We start from the raw sequence: 21580 nt of genomic DNA, 5'->3' as shown, positions 1-21580 counted from the left end.
TTTCCTCCTGAGGGAGGGTCATCATGTGTTCCCCTACCTGAACGATTGGTTGTTGAGGGGTTCGTCACAGGGAAGGGCACGAGAGTGTCTCATGGCGACCATGAGGCTTTTGCAACGGCTGGGATTCGCCGTCAACTTCTAAAAATGATATTTGACGCTGTCCAGAGAGTTGGTGTGTCTAAGGGTGCAGTTTCTTACCCGTCAAAATCTGGTGAGGCCTTCCAGTGAGCGTGTGGAAAAGTTGTGGACCAAGGCAAGCGGGTGGAAAGAGGGCAAAGTGCTCTTGGTTCTAGGTTACATGTCGCTGTTGGGGGCCATGGCATCGTGTATCCCTCTTCTTCCCAATTGCCGCCTGTTCATGAGGCCGGTGCAGGAGTTTCTCGCAGACAGATGGTCTGGAAGACCAGGATTGTGGTCAGACAAGTTGGTGGTCAACTAAGGCTTGGTGGACGCCCTTCACTGGTGGACATGCATGACCAATCTTGTAAGGGGCATGCCCTTGCTGGCGCCGGAGTTCCAGTTTACGATCGTAGCAGACGCCTCCCAGGTAGGGTGGGGGCACACCTAAACGGTTCACAGGTGCAGGGCCTGTGGTCTCGGGTGGAGACTGTTACATATCAATGTACTCGAGTTGAGGGTGTTGCACTGGGCCCTGAAGTCATTTCTTCCGCGCCTCCATGAGTCGGTGGTGAGGGTGTTAACGGACAATACCACCACGATGTTCTATTTAAGGAAGCAGGGGGCACACATTCCAGACTCCTGTCGTGGGAGGCGCAGGACGTTTGGCATTGGGCTCTTGCTCAAGGGATAAGCATTGTCGCTTTCCATCTACCCGGAGTTCTGAATGTTGAAGCGGACAGGCTTAGCAGGGACACCAGTCAGCTGCACAAGTGGAGGCTGAAGGAGCAGCGGGCGACGAGGATCTTCTGGTGATGGCGGCATCCTCTGTTGGATCTGTTTGCTACAAGGGAAAACAAGCTGTGTCTGGAGTTCGCCAGCAGAGGGGCTCATCTCGAGTCATTAAGGGACACGTTTTCGTTCCCATGGACGGGTCTCTTCGCGTATGTGTTTCCCCCGTTCCCGCTCATTCGGAGGACCATTCAGTGGATTCGGAGGTACCAGTGACGAGTGATTCTGGTGGCCCCGTTCTGGCCCAGCCAGACGTGTTTTTCGATCTCCTTCATCTGGCGATGGAAGTGCTGATTCAGTTGGGAGCAGATCTGGCTCTCCTGTGTCAGGATGACGGCAGAGTGTGGCATCACGATCCAGCGTCTCTCAGCCTGGCGGTGTGGCTCCTGACCACTCCCGAGTTCGGTCATTTAGGTATACCCCGAGAGTGTCGAGAAATTTTGGAGGCAGCAAGAGCGCCTTCCACAAATGTCTCGTATGGTCCTAAAGGGACGAAATTCTGTAAGTGGTGCAAGGGTCATCCTGGGGTTGAGCCTTTGGACGTACCCTCGTTTTTTGCTAATGCATTCACGCCAGCGGCAAGGGCCCTACATTCTCTGGATGTAAAGAGGGCCCTGAAGTTTTATCTGAATCGAACGCAGGACTTCAGGAAGTCATGGCAGCTGTTTGTGGTTTATGGGCCGTCCAACAAGGGGCAGGCCATCTCCAAACAAGGACTTTCCCTCTGGGTTTCCTCTACAATCTCGTTTTGTCACACTAAAGCTGGCAAGCCTTTGAGGGGGACTCCGAGGGCTCATTATATGCGGTCCAGTGTCTTCAGCGGGTTTGTGGTCTGGGATACCGCTGGTGGACATTTGTCTGGCAACCTCCTGGGCGGTGCCTCATACCTTCACCAGGCATTACTGTCTGGGTCAGCAGCATGTGGAAGATGTGCAGGTGGGGCGTGCAGTCATCCAACGCCTGTTTCAATAATATAAGCCCCGCAGCTTCAGGGTTTTTTCTATGTGCTATATCAATTGCTGGGTTTGTTGCCTCGTGTATGTGATTAAGTACTGTTTTATTGGTTTGCCTGTGACACACCGCCACACATTGGTTGTACTGCTATGTAATCTATTCACAGTATGTGAATCCATGAAAGATCCAAAGCTGTTGGTATCTTTCATGGATTCACATGTGCCCGCCAGCCTCCCCTGCACACAAACCTGATTTCAGGTTCCCTCTACTTTGGAGGTTAAAATCTGAAGGGAGGCCGCAGGGGTAGGTCTGTTTATGCCAGACGTCCTACTGGTCGGGACTAAAGCGCCCAAGAAGGACGTTGATGGGACAGTGTCAACGTTTTCGATAGAAAAATGCTAAGTTAAAGTCACAGAGGTTTCCTGGAGAAATGGAGTTACAGGTAAGAAACTACTCTTTTCCTGTCTCCCCTCAGTCAACTTCAACACTCCTACTTGTTCCCCTGTGCCCCCCCTTCTTTTTCTCCAGTCACTCTTCACATCAACACTTTCTACACCATCCACCATGCTCACCAAGCATCCTACGCACCTTGCACCACACCATCAACTTCACGGACCCCTCCTTCGTCCAGTCAAAACGAACAATAAAATCGAAAAAATACAACAGAACACCAAAATCAATAAAACACAAAAACAGCTTTGTGTCATTCCAACACCCACTTTATATCGGGTGCAGAGATCCCAGGCCGTCTAAATATACGGAGCCTCTACCCTTTTTCCTTTACTTTATCTCCCTAAAATGCAGCGCCGTCATCCTCCCTTACTCGGAAATGCTCCTGCACTCCTTTATCCTTGTATTCCATGATGATAATAATAATAATAACACAAACCACTATGTGCTCTTTTCACCCACTCAAATGCACCACTTACATCGCTTTTCTGCTCTTCAACAGCCACAACCACACATATCTCCCCCGTCCCCTGTTTTTCTCTTCCCACCATCTTTTCTCCTTCAAAAGGTGCACTTACGCCTGTTCGTACTCCCGAGTTCCTCTGTCACGGGGTCCTGTCAACGCCCTGCAACATCCTAGAGCTGCACCCCACTCCAAAGAACAGACAGGAATTCTGGCAACACGGCTCCTTTAAAAAACTCCAGATTGTGCACAAGGGACTGGTTGCTGCAGGTAGGCGTGGCCACTCCAGAAGTGCAGCCAGGGAGCCTCTGTCTCTGGAAAATCTGGGATCACATTAGGGTTACCAAATTTTGGTGGCAGACCTCCTGACAACTAGACACGGAATAATTGCAACCTTCTTGGGAAAAATGCTTGACACACCTTTTGCAAGGATAACAGTTCTTTACTTCCAAAAATAATTCTACACCTAAGCAGAAGCATTCAAACCCTGCTGCAATGGAGCACAATGGTTAGGTCAAAGCAGACTGAGCATTTTAAGGCACTACAACTTCACTTGTGACGAAAACAGTATACAGTATCCTTGCATCATTATTAATGGTGGAGCACCTATGTACATGCAGTCGGCCCCTTATTGACCACCAGATTGGCATCTGTTGCTTATGTCGAGCTTCCACGTGGACCTTGGCCTTGATAAGTTTACACCCGAGCAACACTATTCGTTCATAAAATGAACAGACCTTTCTTTTCACATTTTGACTACGTGATGTGCACCTGGTAATTTAGACATGAGCTCAGTGGATGCTCACGAGGTCAAGAATAGCCCTCAGAAATTTGAGGAGCTTTGTTCGATCTCAGACCCTCTGGTGCCCCTGCAATGCCTTCCCATAGTTGGCCTAAATTTGTTATTCTCGCCTCACGTACCTCGCGGTTCAAATCACAGCACATCCTATTTGTGCTATCCCCTTGGCATCTGCCCCCGCCCTGGGTTTCCTGTAGCGGACACTAATGAATCGACAGTCGAGGGATTTAGGAGTTTGGATAGTGGGCCTCTGGTAGTTCACACGGAAAGGCTGAGATTTTGAGGACGTGGGTGCTCTAAATCTGCGATCCATGTTTTGGCAGCTTCAGACCTCTGCCCTTCTTCTCATGAGATTGTCCTTCAAACCCAGGCACAACCCGCGCTTAGTTTGGCACATTCCTTTCCGATTGCATGGGCCTACCGCTTGAGTCAAGAAAGGCCTCTGTTATTAATAGACTATTCTCCTACGCTTTCGCCTGGGGTGGGAGCAGGGGTGAGGGTCATTATTCTTACAGTTATTATTCCTTCGTGCTGGGTACTGGCCGTACTGTGCCCAACTTCCAAAAAGGCAGTGGTTCAGTGTGACTTTTGCCACTTAGCTAACATCTACAAATTCTACATTTCCTGCAGATTCTATTATCCCTTCGATACACCACTTCCTCCCTCTGCCACCTCGAGCCATTAGGTGTGTGCACTCTTAGTGTATTGCTCTCAGTCTAAACCGCTTGGGGGGTGGGGGGAATGGGAGCTCGTCATGCATCCCAACAATATCAGTGACAACCTGTAGATAATCAAGAGGGGTTTGGGACCCACCACCAAGGGAGAAGGAGATCACTAACCCCCTCCTTCGTCACAGTACCTGGCAGCCTAGTGACCCAGGGCTGTTACCAAACCCCTAATTGTGAACCCTGAGAGGGGCCAGGAGAAGAGGGTCATTTCCCTGACACTGTGAAAAGCCTGAGAAAGACATGGATGTGGAAGGGAGTCATTCCCCCAGCTTGAGTAAACTCTGACAAAGAGCCTAAGAGCAACCTGGGGCAGGAGGTCACCCCCCCCCCTAGAACCTCTCCCCCAAAATTTCATGAACTTTGGAAAATGGAACGTTCTGTTTCTACCTATGAAAGGGACTGCAACCTGGGAAAGGGATAATTCTCTCAGGAAATAGTCCGTCCACATCCCCATCACCATGGACCGCTCTCTGAAGAAAGAGAGCCACTCTTCTGCATTAAGAAGCCTTACCAATCCTTTAGTTTATTTATAAGTGTAAGGGAACAAAATAGGTTTTTGACACAGGATGGTGCACTTTTTAGTTAGACATTCTGACACATCCTTAGTATTTAGTTCAGGCAGGGAAACCCTCTTAGAGTTAGGGAAAGTTAGGGTTTTCTTTTATTTTCCTACAATAAGTCTTGGCCCAAAACATACCATCTGAGTGTCAGTCTCCTCCTTACACACCCTTACATACGACTCTAGTATATCCATTGTTGACAGGACGTTGTCTGAGCTCTTCACTATCCCTATGCAATCATGCAATGGGCAGACTAAGAAATGAAGACTGAAGCAAGGACCTTGGTGAAATAAGAATGATCATATCACTTAGAGCATTTGTCCAAACAAGAATGGAGATTTCTCCTGTTTCCCTGCAAAGGCCAGCCACTTGGAACTCCACCTTTCACCAAATGTGAAATATTTGTTTAAATTCATGCATTTTGTCATTTTTGAATAATTTGTCAGCACTTGAAGAAATACATTTGTGTTTTTATAAGCCTAAAACTTGTGTGCCTTTTTTGCTATTCTTGTATCTAGTCTGATATGTTTATTCAACAGTAATGGGTTTTTATACAGCGCTTGTTGCAGCAGATTTTGTGTTTTTGTAGCGCGCGAATGGCAGGTGTTCTTATTGCCCAATTTTATTTATTTATATTTATAAAGCGCACTGCAGCCCTCGGTCATTGAGGCGCTGTGAAGGACATATACGAAGGCATGATTCAGGATTACAGCAATGCAGCCCCACAAAAATACTTAGTGCAGAATGATGAAATACATAGTGAACACTTACATTGGGCATTACAAGGAGGCATACAGTGATGGTATCCGCTTATGGCTTTGCCAGGCAGATCTGTTAGACAAAGAGCCTAGTCTTGTTGGCTTTCCTGAATTTATTTTATCAACCTCAGAAGGATCAAAGGCTGTGAGGCTGACCTACTGGGATTGGGACATCCAGCCTGAAAGTTACACATGTATCTCCCCATCAGAGATAGGTGCTGATTTTTAAAACTTCTGCTTGATTAGGAACAGTTCTGTTTGATTTATATTTCTTATTGTGAAGTGTGGACTAGCTTTTTGTAAGCAGTTATTTAGGCAGCAGGTGATGACAATGGGGGGGCCGTTAGGAACAGAATTCAAGATCCATGAATCAATACAAAAAGATAGCATTTTTAAGTCCAAAATTTATTTTGTTTCTTTTGGTTTGGGAATTGACAAGAGCTGGCTGCCACAAGAAGCTGTTTAGGTCAGTTTGATTGCCCTGGGCTGCAGCAGGGGTGGGTTAGGTTCACTAGTGATGTCTTCCTCACGAACACATGCAATGGTCACTGCAGTGATAATGAGGTTTTGGCTGGCGGACAGGTATGCAGAGTATTTTTACAATAGAAACCACATTCAACAATCAGCAGAGCTTGGCCCCGGAGTAAGCCTAGCAACTGCACCAGGAAGGCCTTTTGGCCGAAGAGAGGGGTTGGGTAGAAAAGAGGCCCTGGAGAAGATGTACTAAGACTCGCAAGTCACATGTAGAGTGTACGTGGTTATGTATTTCAACATATAATGTATATATCCAAGTGTACTCTATATACACATCTGTCTACATTTCAATACATAATGTATGCATCTCAAACTGTATTTACATCTTGGTGTTAAATATCCATCTCATTGTGCACAGTATAGATTTAGCATATAAGTATACATCGCAATATGTTACATAACATCTCATTAATAATGTTTGCCTTTTGCTAAGCATTATCAAGATTTATGAATCTTGAATTATGTCACTAAACACACTATCGCCTGCCCAGAGATGGCCTCTGTTGCATGTTCCTCTAGTGATGCTATCCCATACCCTCATTTGGAGGTAGACGCATTTGTTTTGGGCGAGGCTTGTATGAAACACTTCTGCTGGTCTGCCCATAGAGGTTGGGTCACCCGTTACTCAAAACTGCTCTTTTTTTAATCTCAATTTGATTTCTATCCCTGAAACCATTGTAAATCGGTGTACTGTTGCTCCCCTTGATAGGTCTTTATGAACCTAGCCTTTAACATGCTAACACAGATTAATTTGCTTGTGGTGGCATGAATGATTATAAAGCTTTTGAACTGAATAATTAAATGAAAGGTTATTTTCACAGGTACGCTCCGTCATTGAGGCAGCTGAGGCCACAAGCGTTCATCTTAAACTTCCCAGAAACCTTACCCTCCAGGCTGGTCCAACGGTTATATGAGGTTTGTTTTGAAGGTTTACATTGTTTGCCTTGTGGAGGATTACAGTTGCTGCTAGTCCACCCTCTTTATCTCTTTCTTCATTACACATTGAAACTGAGCAGGGCTTTCAGAATGCCATTACTCAAAATATAGACTGAACAAGAGTATGCTCAAAATGTCAAATGTACCTCCTCATCTGCGCCCCTTCACCATAGACTCCCTCCCACCTTTCCATCACATACTGCATAGCTGCTGTCACCAAAACATGCAACTTCATCTCCTACGAAAGATCATACACATCCTTCCTCTTGACGATTTCTGCACTTAAGTCCAAGCACTGGTTCCCTCCTCACTGAACTCCCAAACAGCGCCCACGCCCTCTGCAAGCCTTACAGAACACAGTAAGTAGCCAGACTCATTCTCCACCTAACCCAGACAATTGCCTTCAAAGTACTCTGCATTTTTTCCAAAGCCATCTACCACAAAACCCTATCTTACCTTCAAGTAGAACTCAAACCTATCGCCCACAAACACCAGTCAAGCAAGCTAGCATCTCCTACACATTGCAGTGTGCAAACTAGCATGCGCACAAAAAGAAGCATTTCCCCAGTGGCCGCTCAGAGCCTGGAGCGCCCTACCTCTTCACATCTGCATTGCATACTCCATCACCACTTTCAGGAAGAACCTCAACAACATGCCAGTTTCCCCACAAATCACTGTGCCCTTCCACCTCCTCTGCTACCACTTGTCTATTTTAATCTTCCTATCCTGAAAATATTCTGTAACTTTAGTTTCACTTACCACCTTTTCAACTTTTGAACCTTGTAAGGCGCTCCAAGACCCTCTGGATAGGGCCAGTGCTGAACAGAAAATCATATAAAATAATGTAAAATCTAGACACAATCTTGAATCAGAAAATGCAGAATTGTGAGGTACTCGCGTAAGCCGCAATATTTGGGGAGTTTGCTGTAGGTGTGATTTGTCGGGTCTGAATCATATATTGATAGCCCAGTATGGGCCTCCTCAAAGTGGGTGACCTTCCCTATGAAATACCACCCTATCCAAGCCAATCGGATACGGACAGGATGGTGGTTCACCTGGAAGAGCAAGAAATACCACCAGCCTCTAAGGAAATGAAGGCGAGTATTAGTACAGATCTCAAACACAGTGTACATAAGTATGATAGGGTAATGGATGACAGATTAACCTGAGGTGCAGTGAATAGTGGCCAAAGGGAAGAGCAGGTATAGGTGGTAAAAAAAACAATTTATAGCGAATATTCTTTGATAGAATGTCGGGATTAGCGTTGTTGACAAACTTCCAAAAGGTTTCAGGGAGGTGGTGAAAAAATGGGGGGTAGTCAATTTGGTTAGTTGGGAACCTGACACCCGAACGGAAGGGCACGCTAAGGGAAAGCAAAGAGGCAATGATAACTGCAAGGCATCCAAAGTTCAAAGCACTCTGAGTGACCAATGGATAATCCGTAAGTAGTCCAAATAAACAGGTAAAGTAAAAAAAAACAGGTTAACAGCAAACATCAGGGGAAAATCCAGTAGCCATCCGTAATACAAAACTAGGTTAAAAAAAAAAAAAGGTTATCAGTAAGTGAGGAAACGCCAGAGAAAGGGCAGAGTAAAATTGCCAGATCAGGGAGTCAACAGGGCCTTACTCGGAAATCAGCGTGGAAGGTAGATCAAGGGAATTCAGCAGGACTGGACTCGGAAACCAGCGTGGAGAGTAAAACAAGGCAATGCGAAACAAAAGAACTTCAATCAGAATGTGAAGTAATCATACTTAAGCGTTTCAGGCTGGCGCTTTCATGACACTCTTTGACTCCCCTGTCTCGATCCACCACCTCTTACCCCCAATCACCTCCTTCCCCCGTAGCTTCTCCCTTCCTGAAACCCCTCTCTCCCGACTTCTCATCAACTACAACTGAAACTCCTAACCGCCCACACCACACCTTCAAAACCCCTGAGCCATACCTGATCATCCTAACACACGCAGCCACCCAATCCCGCCCGAAACCCGCCAATTCTTCTGCTCGCCCACTATTCCCATCCATCATCTCCCACCCTACCCCTCTGCCTCTCCAGCTTCCTCTCTCTCCAACACCACCCCCTTCCGCTCCTGCTCCGAGACCAACCTCGCTTCCCGATGTGAACTGCATCCTATTTAATGCCCGATCTGTAGCAAAAAATAGGTACTGTATCTTTGACCTCCTCGCCTCTGACAAACCAGATCTGGTTTTCATCACCGAAACTTGGTTCTCTGACGACTTCGTCCCAATTGCCAGTGAAGAATCCCCTCCCCACACCCCACCCCCCGACTACTCCCTCATCCCACTGAACCGTCCCTCTAGAGGAGGGGGAGTAGCATTCGTCTTCAAGTCTCTCTTCCACGCCTCAATCATCGACAACCAACCTTCCATTCCTTCCTGCGAATCTAAAATATCCCTCTCCCCATCGCTCTCACACAGCTTCCTAATAATCTACGATAGACAATTCGCAAACAACCTCTGCGACTCTGTTGCCACCCTTCAACTAAACCATCCCAACCTCACTCTTCTTGGAGACTTCAACATATGCCTCTACATCCCCACCAACCCCATGACTCACTCTCTGGTTGACGGTTTAGACGCAATTAACCTCCAACCCCACATAAATGGCCCGAATCGCTATAAAGGACACAGTCTTGATGCCATTTTTAGCTCCAACTCCCAGATTCATTTAAGCCCCCCCACCCGTATCATCTGGTCCGATCACTTAATTCTCTCTTTCGCCATTCGCTCACCCGACCCCCGTCCCGTACTCAAATCTGAACCACCGAATCTACACAAATGCTGGAAAAAACTAATAATCGTCCCGGACCTAGCCAACGCACTCCTCCAGTCTCCACCACCTACCTGCCAACTCAATAAACAACTAACCCCTGACGCCTTTGACTCATGGCTCAACGCATCTCTAATGCGGCTCACACCCCCTTGCAAACAGTCTACCCGCCGTGGCCTCTTCCCCAGATGGTTCACTCCTGAGTTGAAGACCACTAAACCACTATATAAATACCTAGAACGCAAATGGCAGAAAGACAATACCAAGGAGAGCAGGGTCACCTTGGCCCGACACCTCTATCAGTACAAGGCTGAAATCTGGAAAGCAAAAAATCCCACTACAACTCCCAAATCGTAAACTGCAAAAACCCAAGCAAAGAACTCCACAAAATCATCTCTGAATTCACCAAACCGGCTTGCACCACGACCATCCCGAGCCCCTCACAATCACTGCGCGGCTCACTTTCCCTCAACTTTTACACCACAGCTCTCGAAAGAACAAATACTCTAGCCACCAAACTGGCTCTTACATCCACCAGGCAATACTCCACCCCCCCCCCATATCGACCAGCCCACCATCGACGACCGCTACGCAACCAACGTTCGAATCCTTTAGTCCAATATCACCAGAGCAATTTCTCAAACTCCTATCTGCCCGCAAACCATCTGGCCCTCCGCTGGACCCTTGCCCGTCCACAACCCTCAGAGATTTTCGCTTTCACCTGTGCAGGAGAAGAAGCAAGATCCATCATAAATGCCTCCTTTTCCTCTGGTATCTTTCCCGACGCGTTCAAAACGGTTCATGTCAAACCGCTAATTAAAAAACCTTCCCTCGACCCTCTCGAGCCCAAAAACTACCGCCCCATCTCAAACACCAGATTCCTTGCCAAACTCATTGACCAAACCGCCTACTCCCAACTAAATGCCTTTGTCGAAGCCAACAATCTCCTAGACCCCGCACAATCGGGTTTCAGAGCCTGTCTCAGAACTGAAACCACCCTTACCTCAATCTGGGATGACCTTAAAATGACGGCAGACTCCGCGGGATGCGCCACACTAATCCTTCTTGACCTATCTGCCGCGTTTGACACAATCAATCACTCAATCCTCCTAGACCGCCTCCACTCCCTAGGAATTTGTGGTACCGCTCTTAAATGAATAGCTTCATTCCTCAAAGATAGGTACCAAATAACGATACTCTCTACCTATACTTCCCAAACCCGACCAGTCGACACAGGAGTCCCACAAGGACCATGCCCATCCGCCCTCCTGTTCAATCTCTACCTGATCACCCTCCCACCAATAATTCGTTTACACAACATCCTGTGTTACAACTACGCTGACGACACTCCACTAATTCTAAAACGAATGAACTCAAAACCCAACTCCCGACCTGACCTGGCCTCCTGCCTCCTCGGCATAGAACTCTGGATGACCCAAAGCCACCTCCTGTTAAACCCCTCCAAAACGGAAATCATGGTATGTGGCAACTCCAAACTTCTTCCGCACCCACTACCCTGACCACCCGCCATGGGCAACTCACCAACCCCCATGCAACTCAGTAGAAAATCTTGGATGCACCCTTGACTCTGACCTAGCACTCTCGCGCCAAGTCAACAACGTCTCAAAGTCCTGCCGCTACCACCTTAAAACCCTTAGGCGTATCTTTCCGTATCTCTCCTTTCCCACAGACTCTCTGCGGTCCAATCAATTGTTAATCAACTGGACTACGCAAACCTCCCTATACCTCGGAGTCCACGCGTACCAACTGAATAAACTCCAAAGGGCACAAAATACGGCAGCCAAAATGCTACGTGCGCTCGGCCCAAGAGACCACATCTCCCCAGCCCTTAAGATGCTTCACTGGCTTCCAGTAGCCCGAAGGGTGACTTTTAAAACCTTATGCATCTCCCATCGAGCACTGCATAAAACCGGACCTCAATATCTTCAAGACAAGCTAAAACCCTATCACCCCCCACGCACCCTAAGATCAAGCTCAGCCGGCCTCCTAGTCATACCTAAGACAAACTCAGTCAGGTTGGGCGGATCATTCTCAGCCTTGGCCCCCACCCTGTGGAACTCGCTCCCACACCACATCCGCCTAACTGAGGATTTGACGTCTTTCCGCAAACTGCTGAAAACCTGGCTCTTCCCCTAAAACCAACCGGTACCAAACCAACCCAAACACAATAACGGCATCTCAATGACACCAATCCAACAAACTACCTGATGCGAAAAATTGACAGCTAATAACCCAGAATATAAACTAGAAGGACAAACAGAATTAAACGAGTAAAGTAGATCAAAACAGTGAAGTGGATAATAAGAATAAATCATAGGGAAACAGTAAAGAGATTTAAACTGCTGAAATGGACATAATGCATGAGGAGCGAACGAAGTGAATGGCGTGGATGAAATAGTTACAATGGATAAAGCGTGTGGAACAGATGAATGCGCTGAGTGGAAGAATGCATGAGTGGAAGAACAAATGAGGCGAGCGGATGAGTGAAGCGAGCGAATGAGTGAGGCGAGCGGACGAGTGTGAGGAGCGGATGAGTTGAATGCATGGAAAAGCACGAGTGCATGGAGCGGATGAGTGCGGGGAGCGGATGAGTGCGGGGAGCGGATAAGTGCGGGGAGCGGATGAGTGCGGGGAGCAGACGAGTTGAATGCGTGGAAAAGCAAGAGTGCATAGAGCGGATGAGTGCGGGGAGCGGGTGAGTGTGTAGAGCGGGTGAGTGAGCAAAACAGATGAATGCATAGTGTGTTGAGGGCATAAAACGGACGAGTGCCTAGAGCGAATGAGTGCCTAGAACAAATGAGAGCCTAGAGTGGAATGAACAAGTACCTAGAGAGAACAGACGTGTTGCGTAGAGCGGATGAGTATGTAGAACAAATGAGTGCAGATTGCATTACGCAGTATGGATGAGTGCGTAGAATGGATAAGTACGTAGAGCTTCTGATTGCATATAGCGGACGGAATGAGTGAAGTATATAGACGAATTCTGCATGGTTAGTACAAATGATATATGTGAATGGAATTGATCACATATATGGATGGAACGCATGCAGAACGTGGATGGAACGGCTGACATATGTGGATATAACGGCTGACATATGTGGATATAACGGCTGACATATGTGGATGGATCGGGTGCCGTAGGTGGATGGATCGGGTGCCGTAGGTGGATGGATCGGGTGCCATAAGTGGATGAAACAGGTGAAATAGGTGGATGGAACGTAGGAATTATGAAGATGTTACGGGCGAAATTTGTAGACGAAGTGCATAAAAACAACTTAGAATACACGGAATGGCATGGATGAAATATGTAGATGGAGTACATAAAACAACTCAGAATACACGGAACGGATTGGAGTAAATAGAGCGGTTTCGAGTGCGAGTGGCGGACAGGAGTGCATGCATGAGGCTGACAGGAATGCATGCATGGGGCAGACGAGTGCATGTGCGGGGCAGACAACACCTCGAGTGCGGAGAGGGCAGGAGCCCTTTTCTCCCCAGCACACACGATGCTGCTCCCACACTGCAGGAGCAGCTTCAATGCCCGTGGGCGTGAAACTAGACCAAGGGCAGGAGCCCTTCTCTCCCCATCATCCCCGACGCTGCATCCATACTGCAGGAGCAGTCCCATCACCTGTGAGCCCCAAGAATAGAGTGGGCAGGAGCCCCCGACCTCATCACATCTGATGCGACACGCACGTGGCAGCATCAGCTGATCCACTCACCTCGAGCCTGAAGACTGTGTGCAGGATCGCCCTCACCTCAACCCTGAAGTAGGTGAGCTGGCTGAATATAGCACCCATTGTGCCTGTTGTGCATACCCTGCTTCTATTTATCCCCGATTCCCGAAGTTGCCTGCCTCCAAAATGGCCGTCATGCAGACAAACATGGCTGCCTGACAACGTTGCCATAGCAACAAGCGTGCTTTACAATAGCACCGATTCACCGGCAGGCGGAAGCTGGCTCTATCCCTTCCGGCCCGCTGGAAAAGGCCCTGTTCTGCGCCTGTTATGCGCTTGAAAGCGCACTGTCTCTATCTATCATCGGCGATAGCTTAAGGTATGATCCAACCCCTGCATCTCACTTCTGCCATTCCCATTCGCCACAAAGGTTATCATTCATTCTCGCACGACGATGAACTGGCCCCACGATCCCCCACCAGCAAATCCATAGCAATCAACGGGCGGACACGATCGTTGAGCCACATACTCCTCCCTACTGCCTAAACTTCGCAATCCTAAACTTTAAGTATCCTAAGAGAACTGCCTGCCAACTCGAATAACAATGCCAGAGCCATCTAACTCCTGTATGACCAGATAGTCACCCAAACAACCTATTATGGGTTATATATGCAACAGTCTCACACTGCTGCATGTAACCGGCCCAGCCTTGATTATATGTAATACTACTCACCCATCCAATCTGCTCGCTAGCCTACCTAAAGCAATTGATATTAGCCTACCTGTGCAACTGATACTGGCCTACCTGTGCAATTGATTTTAGCCTACCTGTGCAATTTATTTTAGCCTACCTGTGCAATTGATCTTAGCCTACCTGTGCAATTGATCTTAGCCTACCTGTGCAATTGATCTTAGCCTACCTGTGCAATTGATACTGGCCTACCTGTGCAATTGATGGGCATCCATCCTCTCCCCATCAAAGCACTACAAGTCCAATCCCCAATGTTATCCTATGGGAGTGAGTGAGTCTTGTGCCACAAGCGCCATGTCTGACTCCAAGTGGGTCTTTGGATGGATGGAGAGGCCCTTGAGGACCATGTAGGGGATCGTGGCCTGGCTCCAGCCTGACATCTTGGAGGGCTGGGGACATGAGGGGCAGGAATCATAACATCCCCCTCCTCAGCCCCAGTGGGGGAAAAAAGGCATGAAACGCCCCTCCGGTTCCATGACAGGATTTCCCTTCACGCACAACATTGGGGCACAAGGTTCGCGGACCCCTGGATCCTCTCAGTAGTGGGATTGGCTACCGGCTACCAGTTCCTCCCTCCCATCTTTCCTCTCCTCCACTGCCATAGATTGGGACAGCAACTCTGTTGGTGTAAATTTGATCGCTCGTAGAGAGTCAGGCAGTGGAGGGCGCTAGATAGCCCAGCCAAGATGGCCACGCACCTCCATCGATCTGGTAATGATTAAGAGGCTTCCTTGCCGACACTTAACTTCCAGAGAAGTGTCGTGAAGTATAACATACATGCTGTCAAAGTGGTTAAGTTCTGAGAAAATCCGACCCCGGGAAGGCTCTGTTTCAGATAATGTGAGAAGGCCTGGGGACGCAGCAGCTCCGTAACGGGAGAGGAGCTGCCTGAAAGCGTGGAAACCTGGAGAGCCCGGCTGCATGGGATGACGGCGCTGCCGCAGAGGACTGATGGTGTGAAAGAGACCTGGCAGCGGATATAAGTACCATCCAGTAGCTGTCAGGGCTTGGCATGACAAACATCTGACAGACCCCTGGTACGTTCTCTGCATACACCGAGGGACGCGACCAAGTGCTGGTCCTGGCAAAGCGTCCAATTGGAGAATAGCTATCTTACAGTTGGTGAGGACAATCGGGAGATTTCGACTAGAGGGCCCCCCCACACTCCCCCAGGACCAGGTGCCACTGTAAGGACGCAACACCCTTTGGAGTGTAGAGGCTGGGGATCCGGTTTGTCATCGTGACTGGAGGTGTGCGCCCTCCGGCGATCTGAGAAGCCTGGAGGGGCTTGCCGAACAGGAGCCGAGCTACAAAGGAGAGGGTGCTTGGGCGTCTTGTCTACACAGCCCCGGAGAGGCCGTAATCTTCCCATCGCTTGCCTGCTGGTTCGCAATCTGATGCTGGGGATCCGCGTGGAGCTGGCTGCACATAAGGCCCTGTGAGCTCTGCTGCGGAGCGAGGCAGGGAGCCCCCCCTCATCCCTCCTCTCCCTCTCTCCCCCAGGGCACGTGAAACAGATGCCAGTCTGGCGGGGGAGGCACAAGTGGGTGCTGGGTGAACACCGGCGGAGACGCCGTGGGAGCAGCAACCCAACCAGCGCTGGCCAAGTAAGCGGGTGGGGTTCAGGGCAGGAGAGCGCTCATATTGCGCCATTGTTGGAGACACTACCTGACACCAACTGTCTGGAGCACCCGTCGGCGGGCGGGTGTGAGGGAAGAGGAGGATTCCCACAGACCCTGATCTGGGAGAGGGGATTGAATTGAAGTGACTGTGTCCTGATACATTGTGGAATCCCCCAAGGGCGCTTGTGGGGGGAGGGAGGGAGGCAAAGAACAGTGCAGCATCATTGCCAGAAATATGAGGCCTGTGCAGGGTATATGAGCTGGAACAAAAGGCCCGCAAAGTGAGTCTGAGCCTTTCCCATCGCCAACACTCCTGAACAGAGGGACCCTGCCTCTTCCACTAAACAGTGGTCATACACTGCTGCTGCCGGGAAGGGATCTTGGCCATATAACAAGGGGATTGGTGGTAAGATACGGCAGGCAATAAAGGAGTAAGCAATATATACTGCAGTAGTGTTCCCTGGACATTGTTGATCACAGAAACCACACTGCTGGTCGTTCAATAAAACTGGGCACCCAACACATGGACAAACACAGCGCTTAATATTCTCTGGGGTGGAAAATGACCTGAGAACGTTGGCGTGAAACAAGCTGCCAAACACACTGGTGCAGCAGGCATAACATTCATAGTTGGAGGGGATTCCTACCACTCATTAGCAATTACTACTGTCATTGCACACAGCAGGACACTGCTCACAGAAGGGAAGAATGGAAGGGGAAAAAGCTCGAAGGCCACCGGAGAACTCAACTGACCACAAACATTGAGGCTGGGTACACCCAACATCCAAGGACACCTACTAAGCAAAAGGCAAAACAAGGTCTGGAGCTGTCCGAGGACATACAAACAATTGGTGCGGGACGAGTGACCAGGAGGACTGCAAGAGGGGCAACACCCCACACACCGGGTACCCTAGGGTTCACGGATGGCTCCACTTATGGTACTACGAAACCGAAGGACGGACCTTGGGTTTCACTTGTGAAGAACAAAGGAGGTGCACCAGAGGAAAATCTACAGTTTGGGGCGGCTGCCAAGAAGCTAGGCTTGAGAAGACCCAGTAAGCTTATCTACATAAAACCTGAGCACGGCGGGGGGATGTCCAAACCCGCCAAGGTGGGTAAACAGTCCAAACTGCATTTCCAGACACCATCGCAATCCAGAAACAACAAACCAGTGGATGAGTCCCCGGAAGCACGGCTCCAAACGGCACCTCAAGACCCTGCAGGAGCATTCCAGGACATCAAGGAGATGTTTAACCAACTACAGTCTAGCATACAGTCTCTGGACAGGGGAAAATGGACACACTCATCTGCAAGGTTGACCACATGCAGGTTCTTTTGGACAAACTTGCTGAGAGGCTGGACGAGGTGGAGGGAAGGGTATCCCTTGTGGAAGAGATCATAAGGGAAGCGCTTGGAATGGAAGAGTTCTCTGCAGTGTATATAGTTGAGAGCGCACCGAATCCTGAGTGGGAAGAGGCCAATACCGGGAGTACCACCTTGCCCAATCACAGCTCGGATGTTAAATTATCGGTCGGACCAGGGACACTGCCCTGCGCAAAGCTTGAGAAAAAGGAACAGTGGCCTATAAGGGAGACGCTATAAAACTCTTCCCGGACTTTTCAGACAAAGTTCAGGCTTTCAGAAGGACATTCATGGAAATCAAGAAACTAAGGGACAGAGGAATCCGCTGTGCCATGCTGTTTCCGGCCGAACTCCGAACAGAGCACGAGGGACGAGTCATCTTTTTTCATACTCCGGAGGAGGCCAATGCCCTCTTGAAATTGCAACCAAGACAACCTCGGCAACGAGGGAACAATGGGTGACAATCTGACACATGCCCTTAATAAGGCACAACACTTGAAAACTGGTAGTGTCCTATTCGAATGTGTCTGGTAGGAGCCACAAGGCCTTAGAGGTGTGGTGGACGGCTGGGCTCCAAGCTGCCCCCATGCAAAAGCTTATATTTTCTGTTCGGGTAAGGGAAGGGAGTCCACTGATGAGTTGGGTGATCAGCGGGTGGAAGGGTTAATTCAGGGCAATAACAAGTTGGGGCTGCTGAATGGGCTCGCAGAATACTGGCGAATTGGGGTTGTCAGTGGGGGTAGGTAAAGAGGAAGGCGTTGATGCAAACATGGGGCTGTCCGTGGGGGGGGCGGTGCGAGTACCATACTACATGTATATTGTTCAGAGCTTACATGGTGTGAACGAATGAGAGTGAGGAGGACAACCAGTCTGAGAGATCGGAATCCCGGAGTCCTGATAAAGGGCAATGGCAATAATTAGTTTTGTCACCTGGAACGTCAGGGGGCTGAACTGTCCTTCAAGTGTCGGAAGGTCCCGCTATATATGCATCGGCATCAGGTTGGGATTGCTTTCTTACAAGAGACCCATTTAACACCGGAAGTGGAGCCTACATTTGGGAAAAGCTGGGGGTGCCATAATACTTTTCGTCATACTCATCGTATGCAAGAGGTGTGGGCACTATTATACACAGCTCTGTTGGGTTTCGCCAGACCAATGTTATTAAAGATAGGGAGGGCAGGGCTCTTGTGTTTCAGGGCACTATCCAGGGGAAATTCTACACACTAGTTAATTATTACGGTCCGAACCAGGACACTGGATTGGATAGATCAGCAGCTGGGCAAGGTGCCCCTGGGGGAGATAATCTGGGCCGGCAACTTCAATGCAGTCATGAACTGTGCATATGATTGAACAGGGGATAGCCATCTAACAGGTAGAAGAGGGACAAGTAGGATACAGGGCATGGCTCTCACATGGGAGGTTGAAGATGTCTGGTTAGAAACCAGAATGAGCGGCAATACACGTGCCATTCAGAACCCCACAATTCAGCAACACCATTGGACTTCTTTCTGGTTTCACAATCCCTACTGGAACAGGTGAGGGAGGTGGGAATTCTCGCCCATATCTGGTCAGACCATGCCCTCGTATTACTGGTCATTGAGCAGACAGGCCGGGTGAAAGGGAAAGGTTCCTGGCGCTTCAAAAGGGAAGGCCTCACAGACGCTGTTTCGGGAAGGCTTGACAACAGCCAAAGATAACTTTTTTTAAAACTAATGTGGGATCAGTGATATCCTCAGGGACACTGTGGGGAAGTTTTAAGTGCGTGATCAGAGGGGAATGTATATCCAAGGAAGCGGGAATAAAAAGACAAATTAGAAAGTAACTGGCTGATAAAGAGAGTAATATAAGAACGATGCAGACAGCTGCTCCTACCTCAACAAATCAAGAACAAGCTGAGATTCTGCAGCAACTACAGGATTTCCAGGCACTCACACTTAGAGAGGTTAAATGTGTAGGGGGTCAGGCAGAGATATGCCAATATGGGGAGGGACAGGCCCCATGGAGCATATTGGCAAGGATGACTAAATGGACACCCTTAGAGACAGGATCTCGGCGATATCGGATGAACAAGGGGTAGATCGATTTGGGAACAAAGATAGTACGGCAGTTCTTTGGGTTTTATGAACAATTATACTCCTCCCAAACTCACGCCTTCCAGGTGGAGATAGATACGTATCTGAATCAGGTAGCCCTACATTGGTGTACAGACGACCAGAGGGAACAATTGGGCCGCCCGTTGACACTGGTGGAAGAGTTGAATGCTATCAAATCCTTACCCACCGCTAAATCGCCTGGGCCCGATGGGTTAACAGTGGAATTTTATAAATATTATGCTGACAGGCTTGCCCCCCACATGCTGGAGATGTTTGAACACAGCCTAGAGGAGGGGCATCTTTCAGACTCTGTGAGGGAAGCAATGGTAGCGGTGTTGTTAAAGCCGGATAAGATCTGTAATGATTGCTCTTCCTACGGTTTAATATCACTTATCAACATAGACAATAAAATCTTAGCAAAAATCCAAGGCATCCCAACTTTCGCCCATGATGCCAGCAATGATGAGGGCAGACCAGGCGGGCTTCATCCCGGTGCTCTCTACCTAGTATGGGCTCAGGAGAATGTTCGGGTTGATTGCAGCGGTGCAACAGGAGGACTCAATAGTGGCAGCCCTATTTCACGCTACTAAAGCATTTCACTTGGTCGAGTGACCATTTCTGTTCTCTGTACTGCGACGCATGGGGATGGGAGAGCAGTACGTAGCAATGGTTTCACTATTATACACACAACTGGTAGCTAAGATAAGGGTGAATGGTCAGTTAACACCGACTATAGCTTTGGAGTGGGGGACACGACAGGTGTGCCCCCTCTCACCATTGCTGTTCGCCCTGGCAATTGAGCCGCTGGTAGAAAGAATAAGAGAGTTGCACTTACACTGCGGAGCTCAACTGCACACCCACAGAGTAGTAATATAATTATATGCAGATGTCATGGTGGTGTTCATTGAAGATCCCAATGCTGACTTGGACTCAATTATGAGGGATGTGCAGCAATTTGGGGAACTTTCGGGGCTAAAGGTAAATGCTTTTAAGTCGGTTCTTTTCCCATTAACAGAAGGAGATGAACGGTACCAGGACGGGTGGGGATTCCAATGGCATATGCTCCAAACACGTTACTTGGGGATCAATAAAGCTAGGGATAATAAGGCAGTGTATAACAGTAATTATATGAGGTCTTGGAGCAAGCGAAGGAGGCCATGTCTAGGTGGAAGAACCTTCCTCTTAATCTATATGGCCGGATATCTGTTGTTAAAATGACCTTACTCCCTAGGTTTTTGTACGTCTTTTTAAATGCTCCAGTAGCAGGGGAATACTTCAGAGACCTGAATACTGTAGTACATCTGGGTGGGTAAACAGGCCAGGGTGTCATGGGACAAGCTAGCGACACCTATACAGGAGGGAGGTTTGGCACTACCCGAATTTGAAACCTACTATAATGTGGCACAGGCACGGTTTCTCTGTTATTGGTATGAAATGCAAGATGACAGGAGACATGTGGAAGTAGAGAGATCAATTGTGGCGCCAGCTCTGCTGAGATCAGTTATCCTCACAGCAAAAGATAGAGCACAACGGACATCAAACATGGTAGACGAAACCTGCAGAGCTTGGACCTGCGTAGAACACAAAACGAAGGTGGAGGTCCTTTACTCCCCTACACTCCCTGTGATACATATCCCGGGGATCCCTATCACTTGTGAGGTAGAGTTCCTGGCCCTGGTGAAAAGGTTGGGTGTGATACACTTTGGGGAACTCTTCACCACCGGGAAGTTCATAACATTGGATATGCTGAAGAAGGGGGAACCATTAGCTGTGGACATATTCCTGTACTATAGATTGCAGGTAACCCTGCGTCAATTGTTCACAACCTTTCCTGAGCAACCACAGGTTTCCCACATACTATACAGACTGCTTCAGGGAGGTTTAGGTAGTAGGGTAATATCAGGAATGTATGCTATGTGGATAAACTCAGTGGAGGCAGTGAGGATCTCGCCATGGAGGAAATGGGAGCTGACCCTAGGACAGGGAATCTCTGAGGAAGTCTGGAAGTACTGTTGCGAGATGACCAGAAAGGGGGCTATCAATGCGAGGTTTAAACAAATTAATTTAAAATATTTACACCAATTCTATTACACGTCGGCTAAACTGAAGGAATATTTCCCGAACACCTCGTGTAGATGCACCAGATGCAATAGTACACTGGCGGATTTCCGAGA

General features: G+C 48.6%; 1 protein-coding gene across 2 annotated transcripts in view; it reads left to right on the top strand.

Moving 5' to 3' along the window:
* CHTF18 (chromosome transmission fidelity factor 18) overlaps positions 1–21580 on the top strand; it is a 1093968-nt gene that overhangs the window by 229800 nt on the left and 842588 nt on the right. For both annotated transcript variants that reach the window (XM_069647269.1, XM_069647267.1), the window contains exon 12: positions 6977–7070. In XM_069647269.1, the coding sequence (XP_069503370.1) occupies positions 6977–7070 (94 nt within the window). The remainder of the gene's footprint in view (positions 1–6976; positions 7071–21580) is intronic.

The sequence above is a fragment of the Ambystoma mexicanum genome, chromosome 2q, assembly GCF_040938575.1.
Source record: "Ambystoma mexicanum isolate Mex_15411 chromosome 2q, UKY_AmexF1_1, whole genome shotgun sequence".
NCBI lineage: Eukaryota > Metazoa > Chordata > Amphibia > Caudata > Ambystomatidae > Ambystoma > Ambystoma mexicanum.
The sequence above is the reverse complement of the archived record's forward strand: the minus strand, read 5'-3'. Positions and strand labels throughout refer to the sequence as shown.